Source organism: Emys orbicularis, chromosome 1, assembly GCF_028017835.1.
Source record: "Emys orbicularis isolate rEmyOrb1 chromosome 1, rEmyOrb1.hap1, whole genome shotgun sequence".
In the NCBI taxonomy this organism is placed as follows: Eukaryota; Metazoa; Chordata; order Testudines; family Emydidae; genus Emys; species Emys orbicularis.
Genome location: NC_088683.1, coordinates 136785646 through 136811606, shown reverse-complemented (window position 1 = coordinate 136811606; position 25961 = coordinate 136785646). Strand labels below are relative to the sequence as shown.

Sequence of the window (25961 nt, the reverse complement as noted above, 5' to 3'; positions counted from 1 at the left end):
TTTGTTTTGTTTGCTCCAGCAAGAAAAAACAAAACATTTTCGGTTGACCTGAATTGAATTTTTTTCAGATTTTTTGGTTTGGCTACCCAATGGAAAAATCAATTATTTGCCCAGACTAATCCTTATGTCTGCAAAGCCTGAATAATTGGCATGATTAAAAAATAATTAGTCCCTAATCAGATGCTCCTATAATCAAGGAAGGGAATATGAACAGGAAACTCCATAAAGTCCACTAGGGTCTTCACGATGGATTTAATTTACTGGGGAGTACTTAGATACTATAGTGATATGAGAAACTTCTAAAACCTCCCTTAAATAATATGAGTGGTTTTCAAGTCCAGTATATCAGGACTTTCCAGTGCTAGAGAAAAGTGCTGTGCATCCAGGCCTGTAGCTATGGGGAAAGTGTGTCTTCTGCAGCACACGCTGTGAGAAGGGAGTGTACTGACCTGCTGCACTCTTTTCCCTGCTGCAGTTGCTCAAGAGCATCCTGCTTGTTGTCTACTGCTGTCCCACATGGTGACAGAGAGGGCTGCTCCTTGTGCCAGGCAGAGAGATCCTCAGAAAGCAGGACAGGCCGTCCCATTGTTCTTTCCCTGAGCCTTTGCTAATGGAGTGTGTCGCTCAGAGAGACTGAATTCTATAGAGAAACTGCGTTGCAGCAATGCCTTCTCCCCTTCTCCCTACCCAGGCAAACAAAGGGAGAGATGTGTGCAGATAAGTTGAAGGGTTGGGGAAAGAATCCGTCTGCTGGTGGATCAAGTTGGGGGAGTGAAGGTGAGGGCAGGGAGATCATATTTGGAGGGGGCATGTTCGTTTTTTTTTTTTTTTTTTTTAAGGTAGGAAAGCATATATTTAACACTTAGATCATTTGTGGTGACTGCAGCTCCCTGTGGTCCAGAGCCCTGCCTTCCGGAATGGAGGATGAACTTCTGTCTCTGCAGCCATACCCATGTTCTTACATAACAATGCTAGCTATTTCACTTAGGGTCTGGAGGAAGAGGTGGATCAGTTGGGATTGGGGGCAGGTGGAGGGTATGAATAAGTAGTGGGTCTGGGAGCAGAGGGTTGACTGAGTGGGAAGGCTGAGGGGTTTACATAGGATGGATTATAGGGAAGGATGGAAAAGTGTGATAAGTTTGTCACAGATGGGGCAAGTTGTTGAATAACGGAAATTATTTATATTTATAAATAACATGATCTTCATCTTACAATGAATTAAAATGTTATGAAAAACAATCAGTTTTTAAAAAATAAAAACAATGTATACAAAAAGGCTTTGCAGCAAGTTTACTATGCATAAACTAAAATCCATAATCTGAACACTATTCTATTATCTATATCATTTGAACCAAAAGGTGAAAGCTTCTGAATTTTTTAAACACTTCCTCTGCAAAAGTGTGTGTGTGTGTGTGTGTGTGTGTGTTTGTTCGTTCTCTGGAAAATTAGCTAGAAAATTCACCTAACCAAAGATGTATAAATAAGTAGAAGTGGTCAGGAATTTTTCAACAAAACTGTTTATTTGGAAAATTATGACTCATTGAAACTTTTTGTGGGAATGAATGTTTCAGCTAAACATTTGCAGAAAGGTTTCTCAGGTCCAGGATAGAACTTCTGGTCAGAGGGATAGAGGGAGACCCACCTCACAATAGCCCAGTGGTGCAGGCCCTCATCTGAGATGTGGGAGACCCAGGTTCATCCCTGTTCTGCCTGATTCAGAGGAGGGACTTGAACCTGAGTACCCACATCTCAGGTGAAGGTCCTGACCACCCACCAGACTGTTGGCTATTCAGGGCAGAGTGTCTCTCGGAAATGTGTATTTGGCCCTTCCATAAAACATTTCAGAAAGTCCCTGTTTTGTTCTGAGGCAGAATGGGATTATTATTTTTTGGGGGGGGGGGGATTTCAAAAAATTTTATGGGATGGGAAATCTTTCCCACCCAGCTCTTAAATAAGCCAGATCTGTCTTTTCAAACAAGTTCATTTCATTAAAAAGATATTAGTCCTTCTAGAACTGTAAATCTCAACACAATCACAACTACAGAGTTGCTACTGGAGCCTTTCTAATGTTATATAAGTATAAATAACTGTTAATTTCATGCAAGTGACTCTTCTGGACTGTGTTTGACATGCACAAAATAGTATATAGTAGTATAGGATGTTTCATCTAAGGATGTAGTCCATTGTGCTGTGGTTCAGATAGTATGTGACTGAATTATTGTAATCGCTATAGTCACACGAGGCAGAGTTAAGGTCATGCATCCTTTCCTGAGTTCTAAAAATATTTTTGTTCGACTAAATCTTATTTTTTAAATTTATCTTCAGTGGAATTTCCTAGAAAAAAGATAGGGAAAAGGTTCCATAATTGGTATGAGATACAGTCATCTCCTTGGCCACTATGAATTGTATACCATGTATATTTTGGGTTGTTTCAACAAGCCAGCGTCTTCACCCCAAGAAACACAAAAAGCATGGGTGAGTAGTTCAAAGGCAAGTATGTGTGTGCCCCATGATTAAAAGGAATGTGTGTTAGTCTAGGATACTGAACTCTTCTTTCTTACCACTTGTGGCTAACTTATTTGTTGGGTTACCTACCAAGAGTAACTAGTTTTGGACCAACCTATATTGCTATTTTAACCCTAGTACCTCATTGTGTTTATATGTTTCATACCTAAAAATGTTTCTGATAGGTATGTGCTTTGAGCCGTATTTTAATCCAACAACTAAAGAATTATCTCAGAATTATTATTTTTTAGTTTAAATAAAATACCAGGTAACTCTTCTATTTCTGGTGCTAACAAATTGTAAACTAATGTTCTAGTTTACATCTGTATATTTAAATCTGGGGACAGTTTTGATAGGTAAAGGGAGCTGACAGATAAGTGTGTTGGCTTCAAACATGGTTTTGACTGTTTTAAGATCAGTCCTCAAATCTTATTTTATTAAATCATTTTGTTGAGGAAATCAAAGTAATTGATTAGAGATTTTTCAAAACCCAACCATTCCTCTTAGATTTCTTGGTTCCTACGGTTATACAACTGTGCAATTTAAAATGTTAGATTTTTTTTGTATAGACAAAGTTTGCTGTGTTGAGTCTGGGGACACTAAAAGTTACTTTTCAGGTTAGATAGAAAAATAGGTCAGACCGTGCCCTTTTGCTCTTCTGTTTCTTTCTTTTTTATTACATTGGCACTTGGAACAGTAATTACATGCTTTCCTTTACTTTAGATTAAAACTGCTATCTCCAGGGCTGTTTCCCCGCCCCCCCCAAACAACGCTTTTAGATGTTATCAGTATATTCTCCAAAAACCTTGCCCTGATTGCTTAGCTGTTTGTTTGTATTGCTAAGACAATTTATCTCTGGTCTCTGGGTCAAAATGAATGTATCAGACCATTACAGTACAAACCGCTTAGTATGTGGGCACTGAAGCTTATAGTCATTGCACGCTATATTGAGTTCTGTGCCTCTCATTTCACATGACTGTTTTACTTTGCTGTAATGGCATTTTTCATAAGTTACTGATAGTTATCTCCTCTGGCTTACGTTCGTAGGCGTGCTTACACCCCAAGAATAGCAAGAATCGATCATCTTGATCGTGTTTTTATATTTAATCAGCTGTCTACAATGTATATGGTGCCCATTACTATTAAAATATTATTGGCTAAAACTGATGTTAGCTAGCTAAACACACAGAGCAATAAAGCCACATTTATAATGGTTAGTTACTTCAGCAGTTTTACTGCAGAATCCTTTTCAATGAGTTCTGTAACTTGTCCTTTTACCAATGCGAATATTAGATCACTAATTTAATTTAATGATTTTTACTTGCTTTAATGGACACTTTCACTATAGGTTTTCACATGTTCCTGTGCTTACTTTGATTTTTTTCTTCTTCTGTTTTTAAACTTTTACTCACATATTTAGTGCTCACAAAGGCAAGGGCTAGTAGCACGAGAGCAGAGGTCTTATATTTTAGATGTGTGCAAACCTCCCATATTAGTTTTGCTCTTTCTTTCTAGGCCTTGAGAGGCAGTGAATTTGCTAACACAGTTGTGGAATCAAGTTCATGTCACTCCTGATTGGACAGTGGGAACTCACGCTATTTTCTACTTTTGACGCATTTCTCCATAAGGAAACCAGAAAATGAAGATTATTTAACTTCAGAGACCACACAACACTGATTTATCTGGGCCTGTGGTTTTCAGTATTGTGTATAGGATAGAATTATGATGTGTAGTTTGGAGTGGAATACATACATGCATGTAGTACATCTGGCTGTCAAGCTAGCTGGCCTAATTGACTAGTAATATAAAAATGGGTGCTCCAAGAGAAAAGATGGAAGGGGGGGATGAAGTAAATGTAGATAATTATTGCTCATGGAAAACATAGTCATATTGTCAGCAGCCAAGTGGCTGTGTATTACCTTGTGCAGTTTGAGCTCAAGGTCCTCCTTTGGGTCTCTTCAAGGATGTGAGACCAATGAGACTAATGCATCCAATAGGATGTTGAAGCTTTCTGAGAGAGAATACAGTGTAGCTGATAGACCACTCTGTTGATAACCTGGTAGGAAACAGATTCTTTTGTCCTTCATCCTTACAGTGGATTGCAAGATAAATATGAGTCAATAGTGTTAACACTGTTGCAAAAAAAAAAAAAAAAAAAAACTATTATCATGCTGGGATGTATTAGCAGGAGTGTTGTAAGCAAGACACGAGAAGTAATTCCTCTGCTCTGCACTGATAAAGCCTCAGCTGGAGACTGTATCCAGTTTTGGGCGCCACATTTCTGGAAAGATGTGGACCAACTGGAGAAAGACCAGCGAAGAGCAACAAAAATGATTAAAGGTCTAGAAAACATGACCTGTGAGGGAAGATAGAAAAAACTGGGTTTGTTTAGTCTGCAGAACAGAAGACTGAAGGGGAACATAACTGTTTTCAAGAATATAAGAGGTTGTTACAAGGAGGGGGGAGAAAAAATTGTTCTCTTTAATCTCGGAGGATAGGTCAAGAAGCAATGGGCTTAATTGCAGCAAGGGGGGTTTAGGTTGGATATTAGGAAAAACTTCGTAACTTTCAGGATTGTTAAACACTGAAACAACTTCCCTAGGGAGGTTGTGGAATCTCCAGCATTGGAGGTTTTTAAGAGCAGGTTAGACAAACACGTGTCAGGAATGGTCTAGCTATTACGTAGTCCTCTCTTGAGTGCAGGTGACTGGACTAGATGACCTCTCGAGGTCCCTTCCAGTCCTACACTTCTATGATCCATTATCAACATGGATACCATTATCTTAAATGGTACCCTCCTTTAAGCATCATCCCTACAGGTCACTTAGGTATACAGATGAAGTCAGTAGGGAGAACACTGATGACAGTATCATTCCACTTGAAAGTCACTCATTTAGCACAAAAGCTAAAATTCATCCTTAGCCTCTCATTTTTATATTAATGTGATTTTTCTTTCTCACTGAAGTCTTATTTCTCTGCAGTGTTACATTATCCCTTTCGGGTTTCTCTAATGTTTGTTGCCCAGTAGTCAAAGCTGTAAGGTAGCTTGAACTCTTTTGCATATTTAGTTTGAATTTAAAATTAATTCTACTGTACTTTGCATAGTACTCAAACCTTAAAATTAAGTTAGAATTATCCCACTGCTTGTTTTACAACAAGCCTGTGTGTGATGAGTAAGCACACTGTGGGTGGTCTAGGATAAAATAAAGTTTAAGTGCCTGTTCATGAGGGCAGCTTTCTTCAGTTCCAGTAGATAAACAGCTAGCTATGGTTTAACAGATTTTTCTAGTTGGTTTATTTAACATGAACAACAAATATCCCAATGGTTAAATATAAATGTTTTTTCCCCTGGTACTTTAGTGGAAATTATTTGACAGATTTGTGAATGCTCAATTGTTCCGAATGGGGGTCTTAGTAGAAATTTACTTTTGCACAGTCCAGTATTGAAGATTTTGCTACATTCTGTGACCCAGAACTCATGGAACTAAACCTCAAAAAACCCACTCCCTTTCTCATACATGCAGCCTTTAGTTCAGGAGAAGTAGTACATGTACAATAAAAAAAGACTCACAGGGGCTTAAGAAAGTACACTGAAGGCAGGAGTCCTCAAAGGGAAATGCTCTTCTCATTGGATCATATTTGTCTGAGCTTTGATGGCATACATTTCTAAGCTTTGTATCAACTCAAGCAGATGAATTGAGGCATTTTGATACATACCCTTATGTAGGGTTGGATCTGCAACCAAGTTTATTTAATCTTATCCTTTGGCTGTTGCTCATTCACAGAGGCTCTTATCTCATTTACAAATAGAAGAAGCATGAGCTCATTATAGAGTTTGCTATTCAAGACAGCATTTCCCTCACTTTCTCTTCTTTGATACTCTCTGATGTGGCTTTTCTTATTCTGACTGCTTGGGCAAGATAAACTTATTTTATGACAACAATTGTACTCCCTCCTGTGAATTTTAAGTTTTATTTTTAGCAAATATAGTGCCATTGAAAGGGTTTGTTAGTTCAAGTGACTTACATCCTCTATCCACAATGCAGAAATATCCCAGAAAATGGTGAGTCATAGCTTCTCCATGGTGCCCTGCCTATGTGCCTCAATCTATCCAGAGGAAACAATATCATGGGGTGAGGAGGTACTTAATTCTCCATACCCTTTCAATCCATGGCCTCTCTTTTGAGACTACTAGCAAGGGTGACACTTCTAAAAGAGGTTTCTGCATTGTTATGGTCTTGGTTCTGATCTTTAAAGTTCTGATTGAATTGAGGCTCAGCTGTCTCTCAGACTTCTTGCTTCTCAGACCTCCCTCCTGCGCTCCCTCCCTCCCCAAACCCCCCCCCCCCCCCGCAACAGCTGCAATCAGTAGAGATGCTGAAGCTGACAGAGACCAATGTGAAAATCCAGGGAGCTGGGGGAGTGCTATGGAACTCCTTGCCACAAGAGGTCAGGATGATCCTGAGTCTGCCTTCTTTTAGGGTGCAATGCAAGGGCTTGTCTCTGCAGTATATAGAACCAAAATAAATAAATGGGTTTTAATTCCCACTTTTCAGAATATCTACACATAGATTTGCCCTGGAATAATTAGAGGGATGAATCACAACCCATTTAGTTAGTTGATTCCAATTACCATGCAGACACTTTCCAAGACTCACCTGCTTGCCCCTGCACATGCATTGTCTTTAACTACTACTACAGAATAACTGTGTGAGCAGGCCCCTGCTGTAGAAATGCAGCCCACGCAGTATGTGAAGTCAAAACTAAAGATGGAAAACAACTATTTAGGTCATCTAGTTTCTCCCCTGCTGCCGCAGGATTATTCCCATCTGTGACACTTTCTCTGGAAGCCTAGCACTACTGGTCACCTTGTTACCCCCCCTTGCCTTAGCAAGAGAGAGCTTTGCTGGTGCTGAACAGATTGACAGTTCCCTGTTACCCCAGTCTGTTAGCCACCCCGACAAACTTCTCAGGGCTGTGCCAGCCCTGATTTTGCCTTGCAGGTAACACTTGGTGCACTTCAGTTCCCAAGGCCCCTGGAAGAGCTGTCCCTGGGAACATTCAGCCCTGTCACTACGCACTTACAGTGAAATTACCAAATTAGCTATCTCCAAAAAGACAGCACACCAACTTATTTGATTCAGCCAAGAATTCACACATTGTTTAATATTAGAGCACCAAGATCTACTTATGATAAAACAAAGAGAAGTTTATTAATAAAGATATAAAAGTGATACTAAGTAAAGATAGTAGAAACAGAATTGGTTATAAATAGAACAAAAATATAGCCTACTTCTAAGAGACTGACTAACACAGTTTTGCCATCCTCACCCTTTTGCAGAGTTTGCTGATTTCAGTCGAATCAGGATCCAGATTTTTCATGAGTCACTTCCCTCCACCAGGAGTGTTTGTCAGTGAAATGGATAACCCAAACATCTTTTTGCTTCACCTTATGTTTCCCCAGAGCTGATTGTTTTTGCTTACAGAATCAGGATAAACCCCTGGGGTTCAGACTCCTATGTATCCCTGTGCTCATTTCAAGTCCCCCAGTCAACCTGGCTTTTCCAGTTGACTTGGGTGTAAATGGGGCTTCCTTTGTGTTGATTTCACAATGCTTAATTTACATTAGAGGTAGGGCAATAACTACCTTCCCTCCTGTCTGGATGATAACCTGTTTCTCCCTTTGTTTAGTTATAGACTTTAAAGCATAATATCAGTAAGTATCCATAATTCCTTATATAGTGTTCACATATACTTCACAGTGATATTAATGACCAATGTGTTACTGCCTTTCATTGATACCTTACAGACACTCTTTATAGATAAATATTATGACAGCAATGTGTTAGATGTAGTGAGTTTATCAGGCCTCACAGGAGTTGCTGACACAGAGTAGTGAACCACCAATGGGCCTCTCTGTCACACCTTCCTCCCAACATTGACACAGTAGATTTAGCCACTGGCTACTCTGCAGGTATCAATTCAAAGCCCCCCTGAACCCATCCATGCCTTTGATTTTCAGTTTTGTGTATGGAATATAATTATTATGTCTAGTTCAGAGTGGAATCCCTAAGGGCTACTTGTCCCTTTTCTTAACATCCATACTTCCCCAGTGGTTGCTTCATGGCCATCTGGGTCACCCTGACCAATAAAGAGTTCTGTCATGCCCGAAGGCATGAAACCAGATCTTTTTACCACACAGTCTTCCCTGCTACCAGCAAAGTTCTGGTCCACAGTGGTTCTTAGCTATGCCAGTGTCTCATGCACCTAGAAGTTTTTCCCTGCTCCAGCCGAATACTGGCCTACAGCTATTTCCTAGCTTTACTGGTAACTCACTGCTCCTAGCAAATTGTGGGCCACAGCACCTTCTAGCTGAGCCTCAGTTTCTTTGCTCTCAGTGGAGTTCTGACCTTGAGTATCTCCTAGCTGAATCTGAATCTTGCCACTTCCAGCAATCTTTTCTGTTCTCTGTAGAGTACTGGCCCACAGCTGTTACCTAGCTGTACCAGTGACTCATCACTCCTAGCAGATCCTGGGCCACAACAACTTTTGTCTGTACCACAGACACACTCAGCACTGATGCAGTTTCCCCCCTTGACCACTGAGTAAGGTTATGGTGGGCTGGTGCTTGAGCCCTTGGGCTCAACCCTGTTATATCATTACGGAAAATAACACATCAAGAAAAACTTCCCACATTCCCACTCAGAATCTCAGAATGGCCGCTTGTGTCCATAATGACTCAACCTATAGGCAGAGCAGTGGGATTCATTGTATCCACATCTGATTGCTTGCCGGCCCCTGATCAGGCACATCCTTATGTCCTTCCATCCGGGTCCCATGGGCATGAATTGATCCTCTTCTGTTTGAGCTGCCTGCGTTTGTCCTGGTCAGCAAGCTTCTGTTGCGCCAGTTCTGCTTCCTTGCTCTGACAACTGGCCGCCAGTTCCATGTGTCTCTCCTCCACAAGCAGCCTTTCCAACTCCAGGCGCCTCTCACCATCTCTGCTGAATTGCCTTGGGAACTGTCTGCTTGGTCTCCTGCATGCCTTGTAGGAGAAAAGGGGGCCCCTTCTAGACCCTCTGTGTGGAGCAGGTGCCTCGTCTTGCCTCATGACATATGAGTGCAGTGGGGCCAATAGCTCCAATTTGTTCTGATTAGCAGCTGGCAGATTTCACTGTGCACACAGCTAACTGTTTCATGCTGAGTTCAGCATGTGTTTCTTTGCTCATCCTGCCTCTTCTGCTGCTTACTCATCTTTATACTCTTTTGTTCTATTTCCTTTACCCGAAATAAACAACCAGCAAGTAACAAACATAAACTTTCATTTGTTTCCAGATTTCTCACTCTGAATCTTGTAGACTCTAATTTATCAGTGCTTGAAGTGGCGAAGATCAGCCAGCCAGCAAACTGTGTGTAAATCCTGCCAACTACACCACTGTGACACTTTCTCGGGGAACTCAAAACTATGGGTCATCTTGTTACCCCCTTGCTTCAGTGAAAGAGAGATTTGCTAATGGCTAACAGACTGGGGTGTCAGGAAGTTGTGACCCAGGTTAGCACCAGCAAATGTCTCTCTCTTGCTGAGGCAAGGGCAGGGAATAACAAGTTCTGTCCTTTCTGAGAAAGTATAACATTAGCTGTACATTTCTAGTGTTTTGGTCAGCATAGCTAAATATACCTGGTGATGTTGCTTCCACTGTTGTCCTAGGGTGAGACAGGTTTCACTATCTGGAAGATATCCTGATATTCAGCTTAAATCTTCCTTTTCTTCTTATCAACCATTACTCCAAGTTGTACCCTGTATATCATTCTCAAATAACTTAGCTCCATTTCCTTAAAATACTTGTAGATTGTTATGACCCCCCACACACCACGAATGCTAATTATGCTTTATTTTTTTTAATCTTTGTCAGTCTGTCCAATGCTCTTCAAATATCACACATGCCCTCTAGAACAAGTATCTGCCCTGGACGGACACCTGTCACATTGCTAACTTGCAATTTCTTAACTTAACACATGACCTGCCCCACCGGATCCCTGACCTACAGTGAGGAAGGTGGTGAGGGGGAAAAACCTCACCATGCCCTGGCCAATCTGGCTGTAAGAGAAAAATTCCTTCCTGGTCCCCCACTCCCCAAAAAACAGACAGCACAACTCCCACAGCAGATCATGAAACCTGGTTCTATTCTGATCCCATGGATGGGTGGTGCTTTTCCATGGTGAGAGAATGTTACGGGTGGAGGGAGGGTGGGTGTAAATAACCTCCCACCCGCTGGTACACATTCCATTTCCTCACCGCTGTCAGCCAGCCTCTTTCACTCTTTGGTTCACCTTTTGTTGTTGTTGCTGTTGTTGTTGTGGTTATTGCCCTTCTGTCAAAACTCAGAGGCAGTGGGGGGAATCTTAAATGAACTAGAACCCCTTTTTCTCCTCCTGGCTAGCCAAAATCTCACTGCTTTTCAGGTTCTGGGGAGTGCATTGTTGGCAAAAACAATGCCGGACTTGCATAGTTGGGATGAATTTTGATCAGCTGGAAGGGATCCAGTGGTTTATCATTAGTTTAGTTTGTGACACCAGCAGGAAAAACATTGGATGTTGCTGTAAGAATTAGCTATAAAATAAGTATTTGTAATTTTCAGCTCAAAATTGTAGACTTTCCAAACACATCTATATTCTGAAGTTCCCTGTGGGCTTGTGAGATTACATGATTGTGAGGTTACTCAGACTTACACCTGTATACAGTAAAATATTTTGTGATTATAAAGACAAGAAATGAACCTCATCTCAAGAAAGGTTCCTTGTTTATAGCTTTCTTTCTCAGTCAGCAGCACTTATTGAACACAGTATCTCTCTGACATGAAAAAGCTTTTAGTGTTTAAATCTGGAGGCAATGATGTTTTCAAAAGGCAGAACTGTTGAACTTCTGCCTGTAATATTGCATTATAAGCATTTTCAGGAGTTCGTAGTAAATGATGCTGGTGATGTTTTCTTTTGGGAAGAAAATGTTTTAAAATGTTGGCAAAAATCCAAGCAAATGATGGTAAGAAGGGAACAAGTTTGTTGCTGGTTTGCCAGTAAAAATGAGATCTGAATTCTGTGAACTAGAGGAACATATGGCCACTTGACTAGAGTGTGAAGTCTGTTTTTGTTTTTACTTCCTCTTCTTTCTTATTCTGCACCAGTCTAAATGCCACGTAGGCATTCGATACCGTGGTTACATACACAGAAAGTTTAGTTTCATAAGTGACCACAAGAAAAAAAGCTATGATTGTAGAACAATTTATAAAAAAAAACAAAAAACAAAGTAAAGCTAACAGTGACATTGTATGCTCAGCTATAATAACTCTGCTATAGATGTTAGGTTTTCCTCTGTATTTTAATGTGTCCAATCCTGCAGTCCTTACACACACCTCCCATTACATGATCAGGTCCAGTATTTTGCAGCTTTAAAAAATGCAGATTTATTAAAAAAACCTCTCAAGACTTGAGAGACACTAGCATTAGAGATTCACCAATGAGTACTGCATATGAAGTACCACTAGCCTAGATTTTTGTCTTGGCTCCCAGTCCTGCTTGGAAAATTCACTGTTTCACACTCTCTGCCTGCCTCAATTTACCCCTCTATAAAACGGGGATAGGAATACTTACCTCTCATGTCTGCATGATGGTTTGAGTTCTTTGGATTAAAACTGTCACAGTTGCATTAGTAGTTAACAGTAAAAGAAGATGTAACTAGGTGCTTCTTTACTATCATTAAAGTAATGGTCTGTCTCTCTATTTGTATGCAGGTTAACGTTTCTTCATTTTAACTAGGTTTGGCTGGGATGGGGATGGGGGTGGGAATCTTCCATGTCCTCCAGAATAGATACATTGTTACTTTTTCTTTCTTTTTTGAATTTTCCAATTAACAGTGATGGCCATTAACACAAAATGTGGGTTAATATGTGGTCTAGGGCTGTCATAATGTTGCTACCTTCTCTTTAAATTTAAAATGGCACAAATGTCAGAGAGGGAATAAAATGAGCTAAATACAGCAGTCATTGATCAACTGCTTTGATTACTGATTGTAGATTTTTCTAAAATTAGTTTAGATTAATAACACCTAAAGTGGTTTTGAGAAACTTCCAGCCAATCTCAGCAAATAAAGGGATTACGTAGCATGATGGCTCATGGATAAATGTACAGTAATACACACTGGATAGGGAAATAATCCCAATCCCCCGAGTGTGGTAATGGTTGACTTGTGAACTCAGTCAAGTTGCTTATTTAACTCATCTAAGAAGCATGAAAGCAGAAGCAATGCTTACTCCAAAATAACCAGATGTGTGAGTCCTCACCAGGAAACTCTGAGATCTGGGTCTACTTTTGTGGAACCTTCAGCTCCGTGACAGTAGTTCTTTCAATGCACCTTGTTCTTGAATGGGCCATAGGTTTTGTGCACACCCTCCATGCCCCCCTGCTGTGCGAAGTAATACATGCCCTCTTCAGACTTCTTTTCTCTTCTGAGCCTTCTCCAGCCTGCTACTTGTACTTGTAAAGAACATTCCTATCTCTCCCCACTTTCACCACTCACAAAGCCTCCCTCCAGTGTGAAAATTGAAAGTGGAGCCAGCCTTCCTAGCTAAAGAAATGTCTCCAGACACTGCAGAAGTCCATGGGTGGGATGTTGGAGTGAGTCATCTGGTCCTGGGTGCGTATTAACAGTGTGAGCCCCCAAAGTGAGGGGCCTCCTGAAAGGTAGGGGGCAAAGCCATTGCCATGGCACCTATTGATTCTGCCTAATGCTGGACTTGCCTATAGTACAAACGTAAGCTCTGATCCTGCAATTAGAGCTTTGTGTGTGTACCATTCTGCAGTCCTCCCGCACATGTGGAGCCCACTGGCTGCAGAAGGATCCACTCATACAGAACCGATTGCTGGGTTGGAGGTTTACAGTACAAGGAATAGCCCCAGTTGTCACATGAGGGAAGAAGTGAGAAAAAAATCCTACATTGGTTTGATTTAATTCCTCTGTGTATATAATGGAGGCTCAGACTTTTCCATATAGACTTGCAAGATTTTCAGTAACTACAGCAGTTTCCTCTTTTATCTTCAAATTTTCAGATAAACTCACTGTGATCTTATTTTACATATGGGTGCAACTCTAATGAATTCATTGGAGTCACTCTTAATTTGTGCTGGTCTAGTTAAAAATGCACTGATTAATGGACACTACTGATGTGACCAGTAAAATACTTGAAGTCCAAACTGGTTATATTTTCCATTGCATAACTCTGAAAACACTGTATTTAAGCGTAATGCACATGAAAGGAGGCTGTTGACGGATGCTGTAACACAGCAAGCATTGAAATGTTTTGATACATCTTAGTGTCCGCTACTTTCAGAACAGTATGTGCTTTAAGGGAAACAACTTTTTTTTATATATAGGGAGGGGAAAGAGCTCAAAGAGGAAGAGACAAAGTAATACATTGAGCTGCACTATCCTGAGCCAGATTTATTTGCTTATAATAACAGCCAGAGTATTTTATAAATGTAATCACAGAGGTATTCTAACAGATAAGGGAAGAATACAGGAAAGTTAAAAGTGCATATTCAAAAGTACGTTAAGAAAAAGCAAAGTTTGGTACCCCTCAAACATTATTTCTTTCTGGCTGTATTACTGTGTCTCAGTTACACTATATGTAAAATGAATGTGGATAATTAGTACCAAACTGAATTTTTTTTTTTTAACTAAAATTTTAATTGATATTGGTAAGGGGCTTTGAAATCATTGGATGAATACTTGAGAGAGGTACAAAGCATTAGCACCTGATCTTTGTTCTGATTCTTGGGGAAATTCCACTCCTTCAAACCCCAACTCCCTGCAAAAAGATGGAAGAAAATTGCCTTTTTCTAGGATGCATTTACTCTTTTGTTTTCCCCATGTCAAATCTAATCAGGTGCTGATAGTCTTTAAAGGTCAACCTGGTCCTGGATAGATATGTCATTGCCACTCTTCTGTCTGCTCAGCACAAGAAGCATGAGTCAGAACACAGTAAAGCAGCCATAAAGGATAAGGATATAGCAATGTCATAAAATCAAACTGGACTTCATAATTTGTACATAAACAAATTTCCCAAAGTATCATGGCAGGCGGGGGAAAGAGGGAAGGATGGGACAAGGAGCTGGGAAAGGGCTGGAGAGACTGTGATTGGATGAGGAGCCACTGGTAGAAAACTGGGACTGAGAGGGCGGGTAGGTGGGAAGTGGGGGGGGGGGGCGGGGAGATACAGATCAGATGGTGAGCCGGGAGAGGGGAAAATAGGACTTAATGGGCAAAGATATTGGGACCAGGTGTAGGCGGGGGAGAGATTGGGAGTATGAAGGGGAGATTGGGATTTGAACATCAAGCCTGAACATCAAGTACTTCAGCCTGACCCAAGAAGAAGTATGGAAGAATCCCATGCACTGCTACAGGCTAGGGACTGAATGGCTAGGCAGCAGTTCTGCAGAAAAGGACCTAGGGGTTACAGTGGATGAGAAGCTGGATATGAGTCGACAGTGTGCCCTTGTTGCCAAGAAGGCTAACGGCATTTTGGGCTGTATAAGTAGGGGCATTGCCAGCAGATCGAGGGACGTGATCATTCCCCTCTGTTCGACATTGGTGAGGTCTCATCTGGAGTACTGTGTCCAGTTTTGGGCCCCACACTACAAGAAGGATGTGGAAAAATTGGAAAGAGTCCAGCAGAGGGCAACAAAAATTAAGGGGCTGGAGCACATGACTTATGAGGAGAGGCTGAGGGAACTGGGATTGTTTAGTCTGCAGAAGAGAAGAATGAGGGGGGATTTGATAGTTGCTTTCAACTACCGGAAAGGGGGTTCCAAAGAGGATGGATCTAGACTGTTCTCAGTGGTAGCAGATGACAGAACAAGGAGTAATGGTCTCAAGTTGCAGTGGGGGAGGTTTAGGTTCGATATTAGGAAAAACTTTTTCACTAGGAGGGTGGTAAAGCACTGGAATGGGTTACCTAGGGAGGTGGTGAAATCTCCTTCCTTAGAGGTTTTTAAGGTCAGGCTTGAGAAAGCCCTGGCTGGGATGATTTAGTTGGGAATTGGTCCTGCTTTGAGCAGGGGGTTGGAGTAGATGACCTCCTGAGGTCCCTTCCAACCCTGATATTCTATGATTCTAAGAATTGACTTTGCTTATCTCCAGGGCTCTACACAGAGTCCTTCCAATTTCTCCCTCTATTGCTTACTGCAGGCCTTATTCCATCATCGTGTTCTGAACCTATGAAAACTCAGTTAGGTCCACACTCCTCCACTGGCCATTTCAACTTGCCACGTGGCCCTGGGCACTAGCCCCTTCTTGGTATCCAGATGCTCCTGCTGTTGGGTGCAGAGGAGACCACTTGAACATACCATGATGCTCCTCAAGAGTACCCAGGGTTGTGAGGCCCCTAACTACCACCTGCCCTTAGTGTGAAAGAGTCTTGTCTGTGCCTGCCACGGAACAGCTCCCTAAAACCACCAGCCTCCAGCAACACAAGCACTGTCTTCCAGGCTTCCGCAGGCCTTGCTATCTCTGTACAGTTAGTGATGGGCATACACCAATCCCTGAATACTCAAGGCATTCCCTGCAGTGTCCAGCCCTTTATCCACTGAATATTCACAGAATTACCAGGCCTGCTATTCCCAAAGGAACAGTACACACCAGCTTGTTAGACTCAACTTGTCAGGACTATCTCTTTACTTAATGCTACAGCACTGAGATACATTTATAATGAAAACAAGAATGAGTTTATCCTCAAAGATTAGACATTCAGGAGATAGTGAGTAAGGATATTGGAAACAAATGGCTACATATAAAACAAATTCATAACATGCTTTCTGGAGACTACACTTGACTAACTGATTAATCTCCTGTGTAAAGAAGCTTATCTGACACAAAGTTCTCTTCAATGTTTTCAACCAAGGCTGATTCAGGCCCCCCTTCCATGAATGAAAACATGCCATCTGTTTACTTCCTAGGCATAGGATGACGGGATGTTGTCTCTGCCTTCTAGAAATACCCCCAATGTTCATTGTCTTTACTCATAGACAGGATAACCCCTATTGGCTTGATGGTTTTTTGGTTTTGTGTCGCTTGTATGCTCTTTTCCCTTTGGTTTCACATCTTTGTTAACATTTGACTTCATATGTGAATGTAGATCCATTGTGTTAGATTACGATGCTTACTTTACATCCGGACAGAGAGATACATGACTCTTACCTCCTGTCTGGAGAAACCAGACTAAGGCATGTCACCTTTTGATGGCTTGCTTTTAACTTGCATGCAAAAGAACATAATTTTCTGGTACAGATACATAACCCTTTACATAGTACTTGTACATGCACTACACAATTATATTGATGACCAGTGTGACACCAGCTTTCATCTGAGACCTCATATGTCATTCTTTGGTGAACTAGAATATACAAACCAGAATCAGGAGATACCGGTATCCTTCTGCACCCTCTTGTCAGTTGGCATTAAGAAGTTCTTGTGTCACACAAAACCATTCACTTTAAGGAGGTCTGCACTGCGTTGAATTCAAGACCCCTGATGGGCAATTAGAGTCTTTCACCATCTGTTTGAGGGTCAGGTCATCTTTTTCTAAAACTCTTCTTTCATTCTCCCCTTGCTGCAGGCTCAGCCAGAGAGCCTAAGAGCAGGCCAGCTGGCCCCAGCCAAGGCCCCACACCCGTCTTGCCCTCCTGCACTCCCTCCATACCTCAGGCAAGATGGGTTCCTTGATCACGCCCAGACCTCTCTGGCTTGTGTCTCTGTGGGGGCAGGGGACTGGTAAAGTTTGAATCTCACATTTTTCATGGCAAACATAATTTCATATCTGCTGTGAATTCCATGACAACAGGGGAAAACGATAAATCTTTACTGATTGCAATATGCACTTATACATTTTGGTATCATTTCTTTTCTTTGATACACAGAAAGCTATTGACCTGGACTCATGTCAGCAATGTGGGTCAATCTTTATTCTTTCTACTTCTAATTATAGTTTTCATGCATATGTGCATGTGGGCCTGTCGAAAAATTGTCACATCACAATGCACTTTGAAAATTAAGAAAGATGCTAGTTTTTGAGGTCTAGCTGTTCTACTTCATAGGCTGAGTGATGTATTTTGCAGTATAAGTTGTCATATTGTGTTCCAGATTCTATGTTGTGAATTGGTTGAATACACCGCAGACAACGTTTTTGTAGAAGCCCTTAACTTCCCAAAGATTTTCATCAATACTAAGCTAAAGTCTGGTTACATGCAGAAAAGTGAATGAAAATAGCATTCTGTGTTTTGCCTTTCAAAGACTTGCAGAATGGATGTATTCAATTTAAGACTTCTTTTCCCCCTGAGTATCAGCCCTGTCCACTCACTTTGTGATCTGAAAGTCAAAACGAATGCTTGCTGATTTGCTCATCGGTAACAAAATAAGAATTTTTCAATGGGAATTTGACTGACAAATCTGTAGGTGATAAATGAGGCAGAATAACATGCTGCTAAATTTCCTCTAATTGTACAGGCTAACTAGCAGTAAAGGAGTAAACAGCACTAAAATCTTATTTTTGTAATTAAAGTGAGCAGAAATGGCTCCAAAAATCTCAAAATGGAACAGGTATTACATAGAAAGATGCCATCTTTACATAGTCATGATTATTACTATAAATACCAACGGGGAGTACTGAAACAAAATCACATGCCTCTTGAGTGTTTAACTACTATTATGCATTCTCCACAGTTTTATATTTTGTTCCTCCTCTTCTTCCACTATTCTGTCCTGATTTTGAAATACGTGACCTGCAGCTAAATTATCGCAATATTAATTGCAACTAACAATTAAAATTGTAGTCACTGCTTCTCCATTACATTCATGTTGACGTATACTAGCTAGTATATTATAATATGCAATACAAAACAAAGCAATAATAGCATTTTGGAAACTCCAGAAAGAGTAAGCTACATAGTCTTTCAGGGTTAAGTTTGGAACACTTTTTAAAAGAACATTGTGGCCCCAGTTATAATATCTGTACAAGGAGTGGCTAGTGAGAGGCTGGAGTTCATGAACCTAAATACTTCCAGCACGCTCAGTGTAAGAGGCATGGAATGTGGTGATATCATGGGTGACTATGCCAAGGGACTTACAAAGTAGCTTTTCCTTGTCTTTGAATATTGTTGTTTTCAAAAATCCTTTCATCCTTCACGTTTTCTCTGATATGCTTAATATAGCAGAGCCATCAAGACTTAATTTAAAGACTCTGCAGAACCCCCCCTCCCAATTTTTGGATCATGTTGTTTTCTTGAACCCAAGCTTGCAGGTTGATTTGCCAGGATCCTTAGCCCTTTATTTCCATTTATGAGTTTTTTGGAGATATCTGATTCTTAAAAACTCAGAGAAAAACCAAGCTAATCTGGCAAAAGTTGCTGGTTTCATAATGAAAAGGGTAAGTTTCATTATCACCTAGGGTGACCAGATGTCCCGATTTTATGGGGACAATCCCGATTTTTGGGTCTTTTTCTTGTATAGGTTCCTATTACTCCCCACCCCCTGTCCCGATTTTTTACCCTTGCTGTCTGGTCACCCTAGTATCACCACTGTCCTCAAAAATCTCCTTGTCTTGTCCATCTCCCAAGAGGCATATCACTTACTTATAGTCATCTTCTGGGGATAGGCTGGTGCCTGACAGTTTGCATTCCTTGCTCCTCCTCTCTCAAACACTTTGGTAGGCAGCTGGCTGTCCTTGTGTCACTATTTATGATTTGTGGTGAGGGCAGTAAGGAATCCAGTTTACATTACCTCAGCTTGTTCCTGTGACAAACATCTCCTAGGTAGGATGCTGCTATTGAATGTGAGGCCATCAGGTTGCCTATCCTCCAAAAGATGTTTGCTGGCTTCCCAAAAGACAGCATGTCACCGTGCCCCAGTGGGTCACAGCTGAGAATACCAGATTCAGAACAAACTGCTTAGAAATGAGGCAGACCCACTCCAAACTGGTGGTGGTTACACAAGATATACCAAGCCAGTAACAAAAGTAAACTTCTGTCTCACCACAATGAATAACAAGAAGTCCAAACTGCAGACTCCTTAGGCGTCCCAGCCCTTGTTCCGCCACCCAGACTCTAGATTTAATGATGAGTGGTTATTTAAAACCAATTTCATCAAACAGAGGGTTCTTCTAATCCCAAGAGATCAGCTACATAGCTAGGTCAATATATAACTCAGATCTTACCCAGTAATCACACTGTTGCCAGTCCTTTAGTATCTAATATCTAAATGTTTATTTATAAGAGAAAAGAAAGAGAAGAGAGTTAAAATGGTTAAGGAAATCAAATACATACACTCATTGCAAAATTCTTGTATCAGGTTTAGAAGCAGTGATGTTACCAACGGCTGGCTTGTAAAGTCTCTGACAACTTCCAAAAGATTGGAAAGTACTCTGTACATTGGTTGTAATGCTCCTTTTAGTCTAAGTCAATAGTTCAGACATCAAGCAGGAAAGAGGCAAAATGGAGATGCTTCCAGGGTTTTTTATACCTTCTCCCATGTGGAGGGACTGCTCTGTGTTAGTTTGTGGAAAATTACAGTCACAAGATTGTGTCCAGGGTCACATGAGCAAGTCACATGCCCTTGCATCCTTTGATGAGTCATAGGAGCAGCCATTACCCATATTCTGGCTAAAATGTCCACAGGAAGGTCCATTGGGTGGTGTCGGGCTTCTTCTGTGGTCTGTTGTGTGAGTTAAGTGTCCTTTAAAGGGCCATCAACTTGAATAGTCCATGTAAATTACCTTGTGGGTGCTACTCTAGGAGCAAACACATTTGAAATACTGGTACATAGTCAATATTCATAATTTAAGATTATTCTGTTTGTATGCATGTATCATCTTTGTATTGTATCCAATTTAGCAAATCATAACTTTTCCATTGACACCTTACATGGCATACTTTGTACAAGATTTGTTGCAACTGTCTAACAGTGGTAATATTAATGATATGATTGGTCACGTTTCAATCATACAGTGTCACAGAGCAGATGGGGAATTAGGCTATCAAGCAACTGCCAGCAATGACAGCAGGATAGAGCAGAGGTGTTGCAAGCCTCGATCCCAGAAGATTGATGAAGGTCAATGAGGAGCCTTGGAGCTTGTTGGAAAGGGGAGAATGTCTAACATAGACTATTTTCAGTAGGACTTTTCTACATGCTTTCTGCAAGTCAGTGTGAATGGTGATATTTCCTTATCTTCCTAAGCATTCAAAACATAAGCAAGACCCAATGTAAATGGAAAACTGTTTACTTTTCTGGTAACTTTCTGATTCCTGGTCCAAATTTGTTAAAAATATTCATTTGTATTTAGAAAAGTTGTTTGTTGTCTTTCCCCTTCGGTATATGGACAGCCCACTGTTGACATATCATTTACCTTTTACACAAGTTAGCCACTGGCTGTCATGTGTGAGAAGAGTATTGCAACTAACTAATATGGATGGGAAAGAGTGGAGAGTCTGAGGGAGAAATCAGTCACCTAATACATTCAGGGTCAGATTTTGGTACCCTTACTCCTGTGAAGTAAGGTGCTTCTTAACATGAGCAAGGGTATCAGAATATGAACTTCAACAATCAGTTACTTGTACTATCAGGGAAACTAACCTAAGTCATCAAAAGATACTGTCAGCATCTCCCTTGAAATTTCTTTTTTAAACACGGTGCAAGTATACAGCCTAAGGCTCCCACTGTGGGCTGTGTTGTCCATTTAGATTGTAAGCTCCTTGGGGTACAGACAGTGGGCTAGATTTGTAAGAGTTCAGCTCCTATTTAAGCACCTAAATAAGGGCCAGATTTTTAAGTGCTCTGCACCCAACATGCTGAGTGTTTGTGAAAATCTGACAGATTGTGGGTACTAAATTCTTCGGGGGTGGGGGGGAGAGGGGAGGGAGACGACCTCTATGCCTTTTGTGCTGTGTACACAGTCAAGTGCCCTGGCAATTAACATTATTATTGTTATAATTATGCATGGGTGAAATAAGATAACATACCGAACCTTCACCCGAATCTCAAACTGAATGTAAACCAAATCTCCTGCCACCCACAAACACAGACCCCCCTCTGAACTTTGCAGTTCAAGGCTCAAGCATCAAAACACTTCTTGGTAAGGCTGTTTTCACACTGAACTGGTCAGGAATGTCTAAATGAAAGAAAGAAGTACCAGAGATCTTAGAAGACCAAGGTTCCCACAAGATTGCCAGACTTCTCCAGTCAAAGCTTCATCCACTTGGAGATTGCTGGTTCCAGTATTATTCCCTATTTGAAGTTTAGGGAATATTTCTGAAATGGGTAGAATCTTTCAAAATGGAAGAAAACTTTTAAGTGCAACCAATGTGTTTTGGTAGAACCTGTGTCTTTAACCGTACTTTATTACATGAAATAGCAAGGCATTTTAAAAAAAAGAATACCCAGTTGCAAATAAAATACTCAGTCGTGCTGACATGTTTTGTACGTTAAGAACATTTCATTTGCTACAGATGATGTGAAATTGTATGGGCAAGTTCTTCATTCTGCACAGCAAAGTTGTTGTTTTTTTCTTTTTTGCTAACGTGGTGGTACTTGCATCAAACCATAACAAAGATAAACCAAAACGTTGACACACAGGTTTGGAATGAATATATTCAGTCACTTCTCATGCAAAACCAGCAGAAACCCCAAATAAGTTATTTTTAACGTTTGTTTTCTCCCCGGATAGATAAATGGAATTAGCTGAGGCAAAGACATGATTCACCACCACAAAAGATACTGATAAAATCCAGAACAAAGGAAAACAGAAAAGTGTTTCACAAAAAATAAACTTATTTTTAGATTGAGTTCAAAAGCTTTCATCTTTCAGTCTTAGTTCCTTCCACATTAGCGTAACTGTGCATTACCCTAGCTAAAACACCATACGTACAGTTGTCAGAAGCATCTTCTTGACTGAATCCCATTTTTGCCCCATTTCCTAATGCAATGTAGAAAATGATTTTCTTTACATTGACAATAAAAATAAGCTAACATTTGTACTAGTATTTACTATGACAGAGACTTGTGACTGTTTTAATGAGGTAATATCTTTTATTGGGCCAACTTCTGTTGGTATGAGAGAGAGAAGAGCTTTCAAGCTTACACAGAGCTCTTCTTCAGGTCTTCTCTCTCTCACTAACAGAAGTTGGTCCAATAAAAGATCTTACCTCACCCACCTCTATAATATCCTGGGATTGACACGATTACAACACTGCATATTTTAGAGTAGACAATTTATTAGGCTGGTAATCACTAATTCAATAAATTCCATTTTTCAGTATCATGGAGATATATGTCATAGAGATATCATAGAGATATAGCTCTGATAAAGATACAAGATATACATTATGAAACTAAAAAACAATTGAGGCTTTAACCAGTGATTATTAGATATAAATGCATGGTGCTGTTTTGTTTTTGATGTACATCTCCCTTTCCCCACACCCCTTGGGTGCGACCACCATTCTACACTCAACTAAGAAAATAATAATGTTACTGATTTCAGATTACCATAATTTTTATTAAAGTGTGTGCAAAATATTTTTTACATAGACCAGTTTTCCTGTGGTTGAAAATTTCTTGTTCCAAGCTGTCATGTGTTTCAAGTGAGTCTAGACAGATTTATGGGTTTGGAGGGAAACTTTATAACACTTGGTGATTTCTAGAGCTTTGTGAAATTTTCATAGCAAGACTGTATTTGATTAAATTTGCCTAGTTATGACTTCACTATGTGTGTGAAAATATAGTATTCCCATGAAAGTTTCTCATGTCATGTTTTGATAAAGTGGGCCATTACATTTTTCTGTTATCTGAGTGACTGTGACACTTTTTTTAGCAGATGAATTTCATTTTTTGTGTATTAATCTGGGTTTGTAGGTTGTTAGTAGTAACATGGAATTGGTTCTGATGCCCTGTTTGAATGAGCCTACCCGATGTGGTCAGTAACCCAGGCTGAGTGTCTTGAGAGGTTGCTGCAGTTTAAGAACTCTAAGCCAGAGGGGGGGGAGGGGGGGAATGTCTGGGCCCAATACAGAGAGACTTTGAGCACCTTGTGTGAAGCAAAAGGCACTTCAGTACACTGAAGTCACAGGTATTGTTTAGGCAAGACCTCTTTGGCTTTTATACAGGAATGGACTGTCAGTGAATATAGCCAGTAACTTATCTGAGAAATTCAAAAAGTATTGAAAGCCAAACAATAGTCTTCAGTAAATCATGCATTGTAATATATTGATTATGGGGGGAGGGATAGCTCAGTGGTTTGAGCATTGGCCTGCTAAACCTAGGGTTGTGAGTTCAATCCTTGAGGGGGCCACTTAGGGATCTGGGGCAAAAAAATCTGCTAGTGAAAGCAGGGGGCTGGACTCAATGACCTTTCAGGGTCCCTTCCAGCTCTATGAGATAGGTATATCTCCATATATATATATTTTTATTATTATTTGGTAAATGATCATAGAAACCACAGAAACAGTGAAGGTTGAAAGAAAGGAAAGAGCTTAGCATCAAGTGAGAATTTTCCTCCCTCTTGTCCCTCCTCCTCCTCACCTCCCTATTGTGTTGTTAAGAGCATGACAGACTTTCATGCTAATCTGAATTTAATGATATTTTGGATACCTGTTATTCTATGTGAACTACGCATGCTGTTGTGCTTTCTAAACTCTATAACCTGTTTTAATGGGTGTTCACCTGCATACATATTACATGAGTCTGTGTGTGGTATGTGCAGTGTGTGTGGATTTATGTTTGTTGATTTCTGAGATAAGTGAACAGCTTGTTTTCCCTAGTGTAGGTGACACCGGGAGTTGCTTGTGACTTTATAAACAAGAAGTGGGGGTGGGCAAACTGCTGGCTTTGGTGGTGGAGTAAAACATTACATGAAAGTTGTGTTGAAAGAGCACCCCTTTTTAATTTCTCATGCCTGGTAAATAAGCAAGGGATGGGTATTTTATGGACCTGCCTAGCCTTTTCCATTTAGATGGTCTTGAGGTTCTCTCTTGTAAGTTTAATTTCCTGTGAAATTTTGGGAAAAAATACGCTATTGGAAACGTGTGGGTTCTCATAAGGGATCTTTTACATTTAGTCACAAGTAAGTGAGAAGAAGAAACAATCACAGGTCTGCCTCGAGAAGAATATGTTTGCATACTGGCCACGGTATAAGTCTAAATAGCACATACAATTCATCTATAGATTTTATATGCTCTCTGTATGTATTCTAGTAATACTTTTTCAATCTAGGATGGGTGGCACTGGAATAAGCAAAACACAGGCATGGCTGGTGAAGAAATGACTGACAGAGCAACAACACAATTATGCAGAAGATGGGCTATCGTAATTGAAAATACATGATTTCTTCCTGTGAATTTGTTTTTTTCATAGTCTGGTTTTTATTCTTTGTTATCCGAAATCTAATTTTCCTAGTTAGTCAATAATAGTGATCTTATTTTTAGATGGTTGGAAATAGTAGAGCATCACTAATGATATCTGGATGATGAGTATAACTTTATTTGGCGCTTTGTGAAGATATGAGAGAACATTATACTATATCTAAGTATTAATGTGATTTAGATCATAAATGCCTTTTGTGTCACACTATATTTAATTAGACCTATTATGAGATGCTTGGACTGATTCCTAGGGCTGTGATACTAATTCAGTACTATGGAGGAGTGCTGCAGTCTAAAAAAGGCCATTATGTGAGAACAGTTTTAAATTGAGACCCTTTCTGTCCTCTCTGTTTGCAGGAGTATGTTAAAGACCCCAGGACACTTTTTGGTGAATTGGGGATAACCTCAGTTCCTTGGGCAACATTTTCTTGAGAAAATGGGTCCAAATCATGTTCAATGCTGTACATGGCTGTTTGTTGTTCATGTAATTGCTACTTATTTGTTTACATGGTCTTCACAGTACAGTTATCATAACACATTTTAAAAAGTGTTTTGTAATAGTTTGAATATGAAAAGCATTCTGTCGTATTCAAATAATGTTCTGTGCACAGTTTGCCTCGGTCGTATTTATATTAACTTTGTTATGAAAAAGAGCAATTTTCCATTGAAGCTTTGTTGCAAATCTTGTTACACCCTTTGCAGATGACGGGGAACAAATACAGTACAAAGCGTACTTTACAGATGTTCTCGATGTGGAAGACAGCTGTAACTATATGCATAGATTTTCAGATTTCCCATGATATGCACAAGATTGTAAAACTACGTTTTAGTCTGTACCAGCTATCTGTGATCTCTCACACAGAGACTCATTCATTTCTGAAGTACAGTGGGACCAGCTTTCCCTGTGTAGAGCTTTGACATTTTCATTTATAGTACATTGGATCTACTTCTAAGACCAGCCTTAGAAAAGAAAGAAATTGCATAAACACCATGTGTTATCA

The 25961-nt window shown here is 40.3% G+C and overlaps 1 protein-coding gene across 1 annotated transcript in view; it reads left to right on the top strand.

Moving 5' to 3' along the window:
- LOC135883765 (potassium voltage-gated channel subfamily KQT member 1-like) overlaps positions 1–25961 on the top strand; it is a 522644-nt gene that overhangs the window by 210758 nt on the left and 285925 nt on the right. Inside the window, exon 17 of the mRNA XM_065411048.1 lies at positions 21462–21483. Within this exon, the coding sequence (XP_065267120.1) occupies positions 21462–21483 (22 nt within the window). The remainder of the gene's footprint in view (positions 1–21461; positions 21484–25961) is intronic.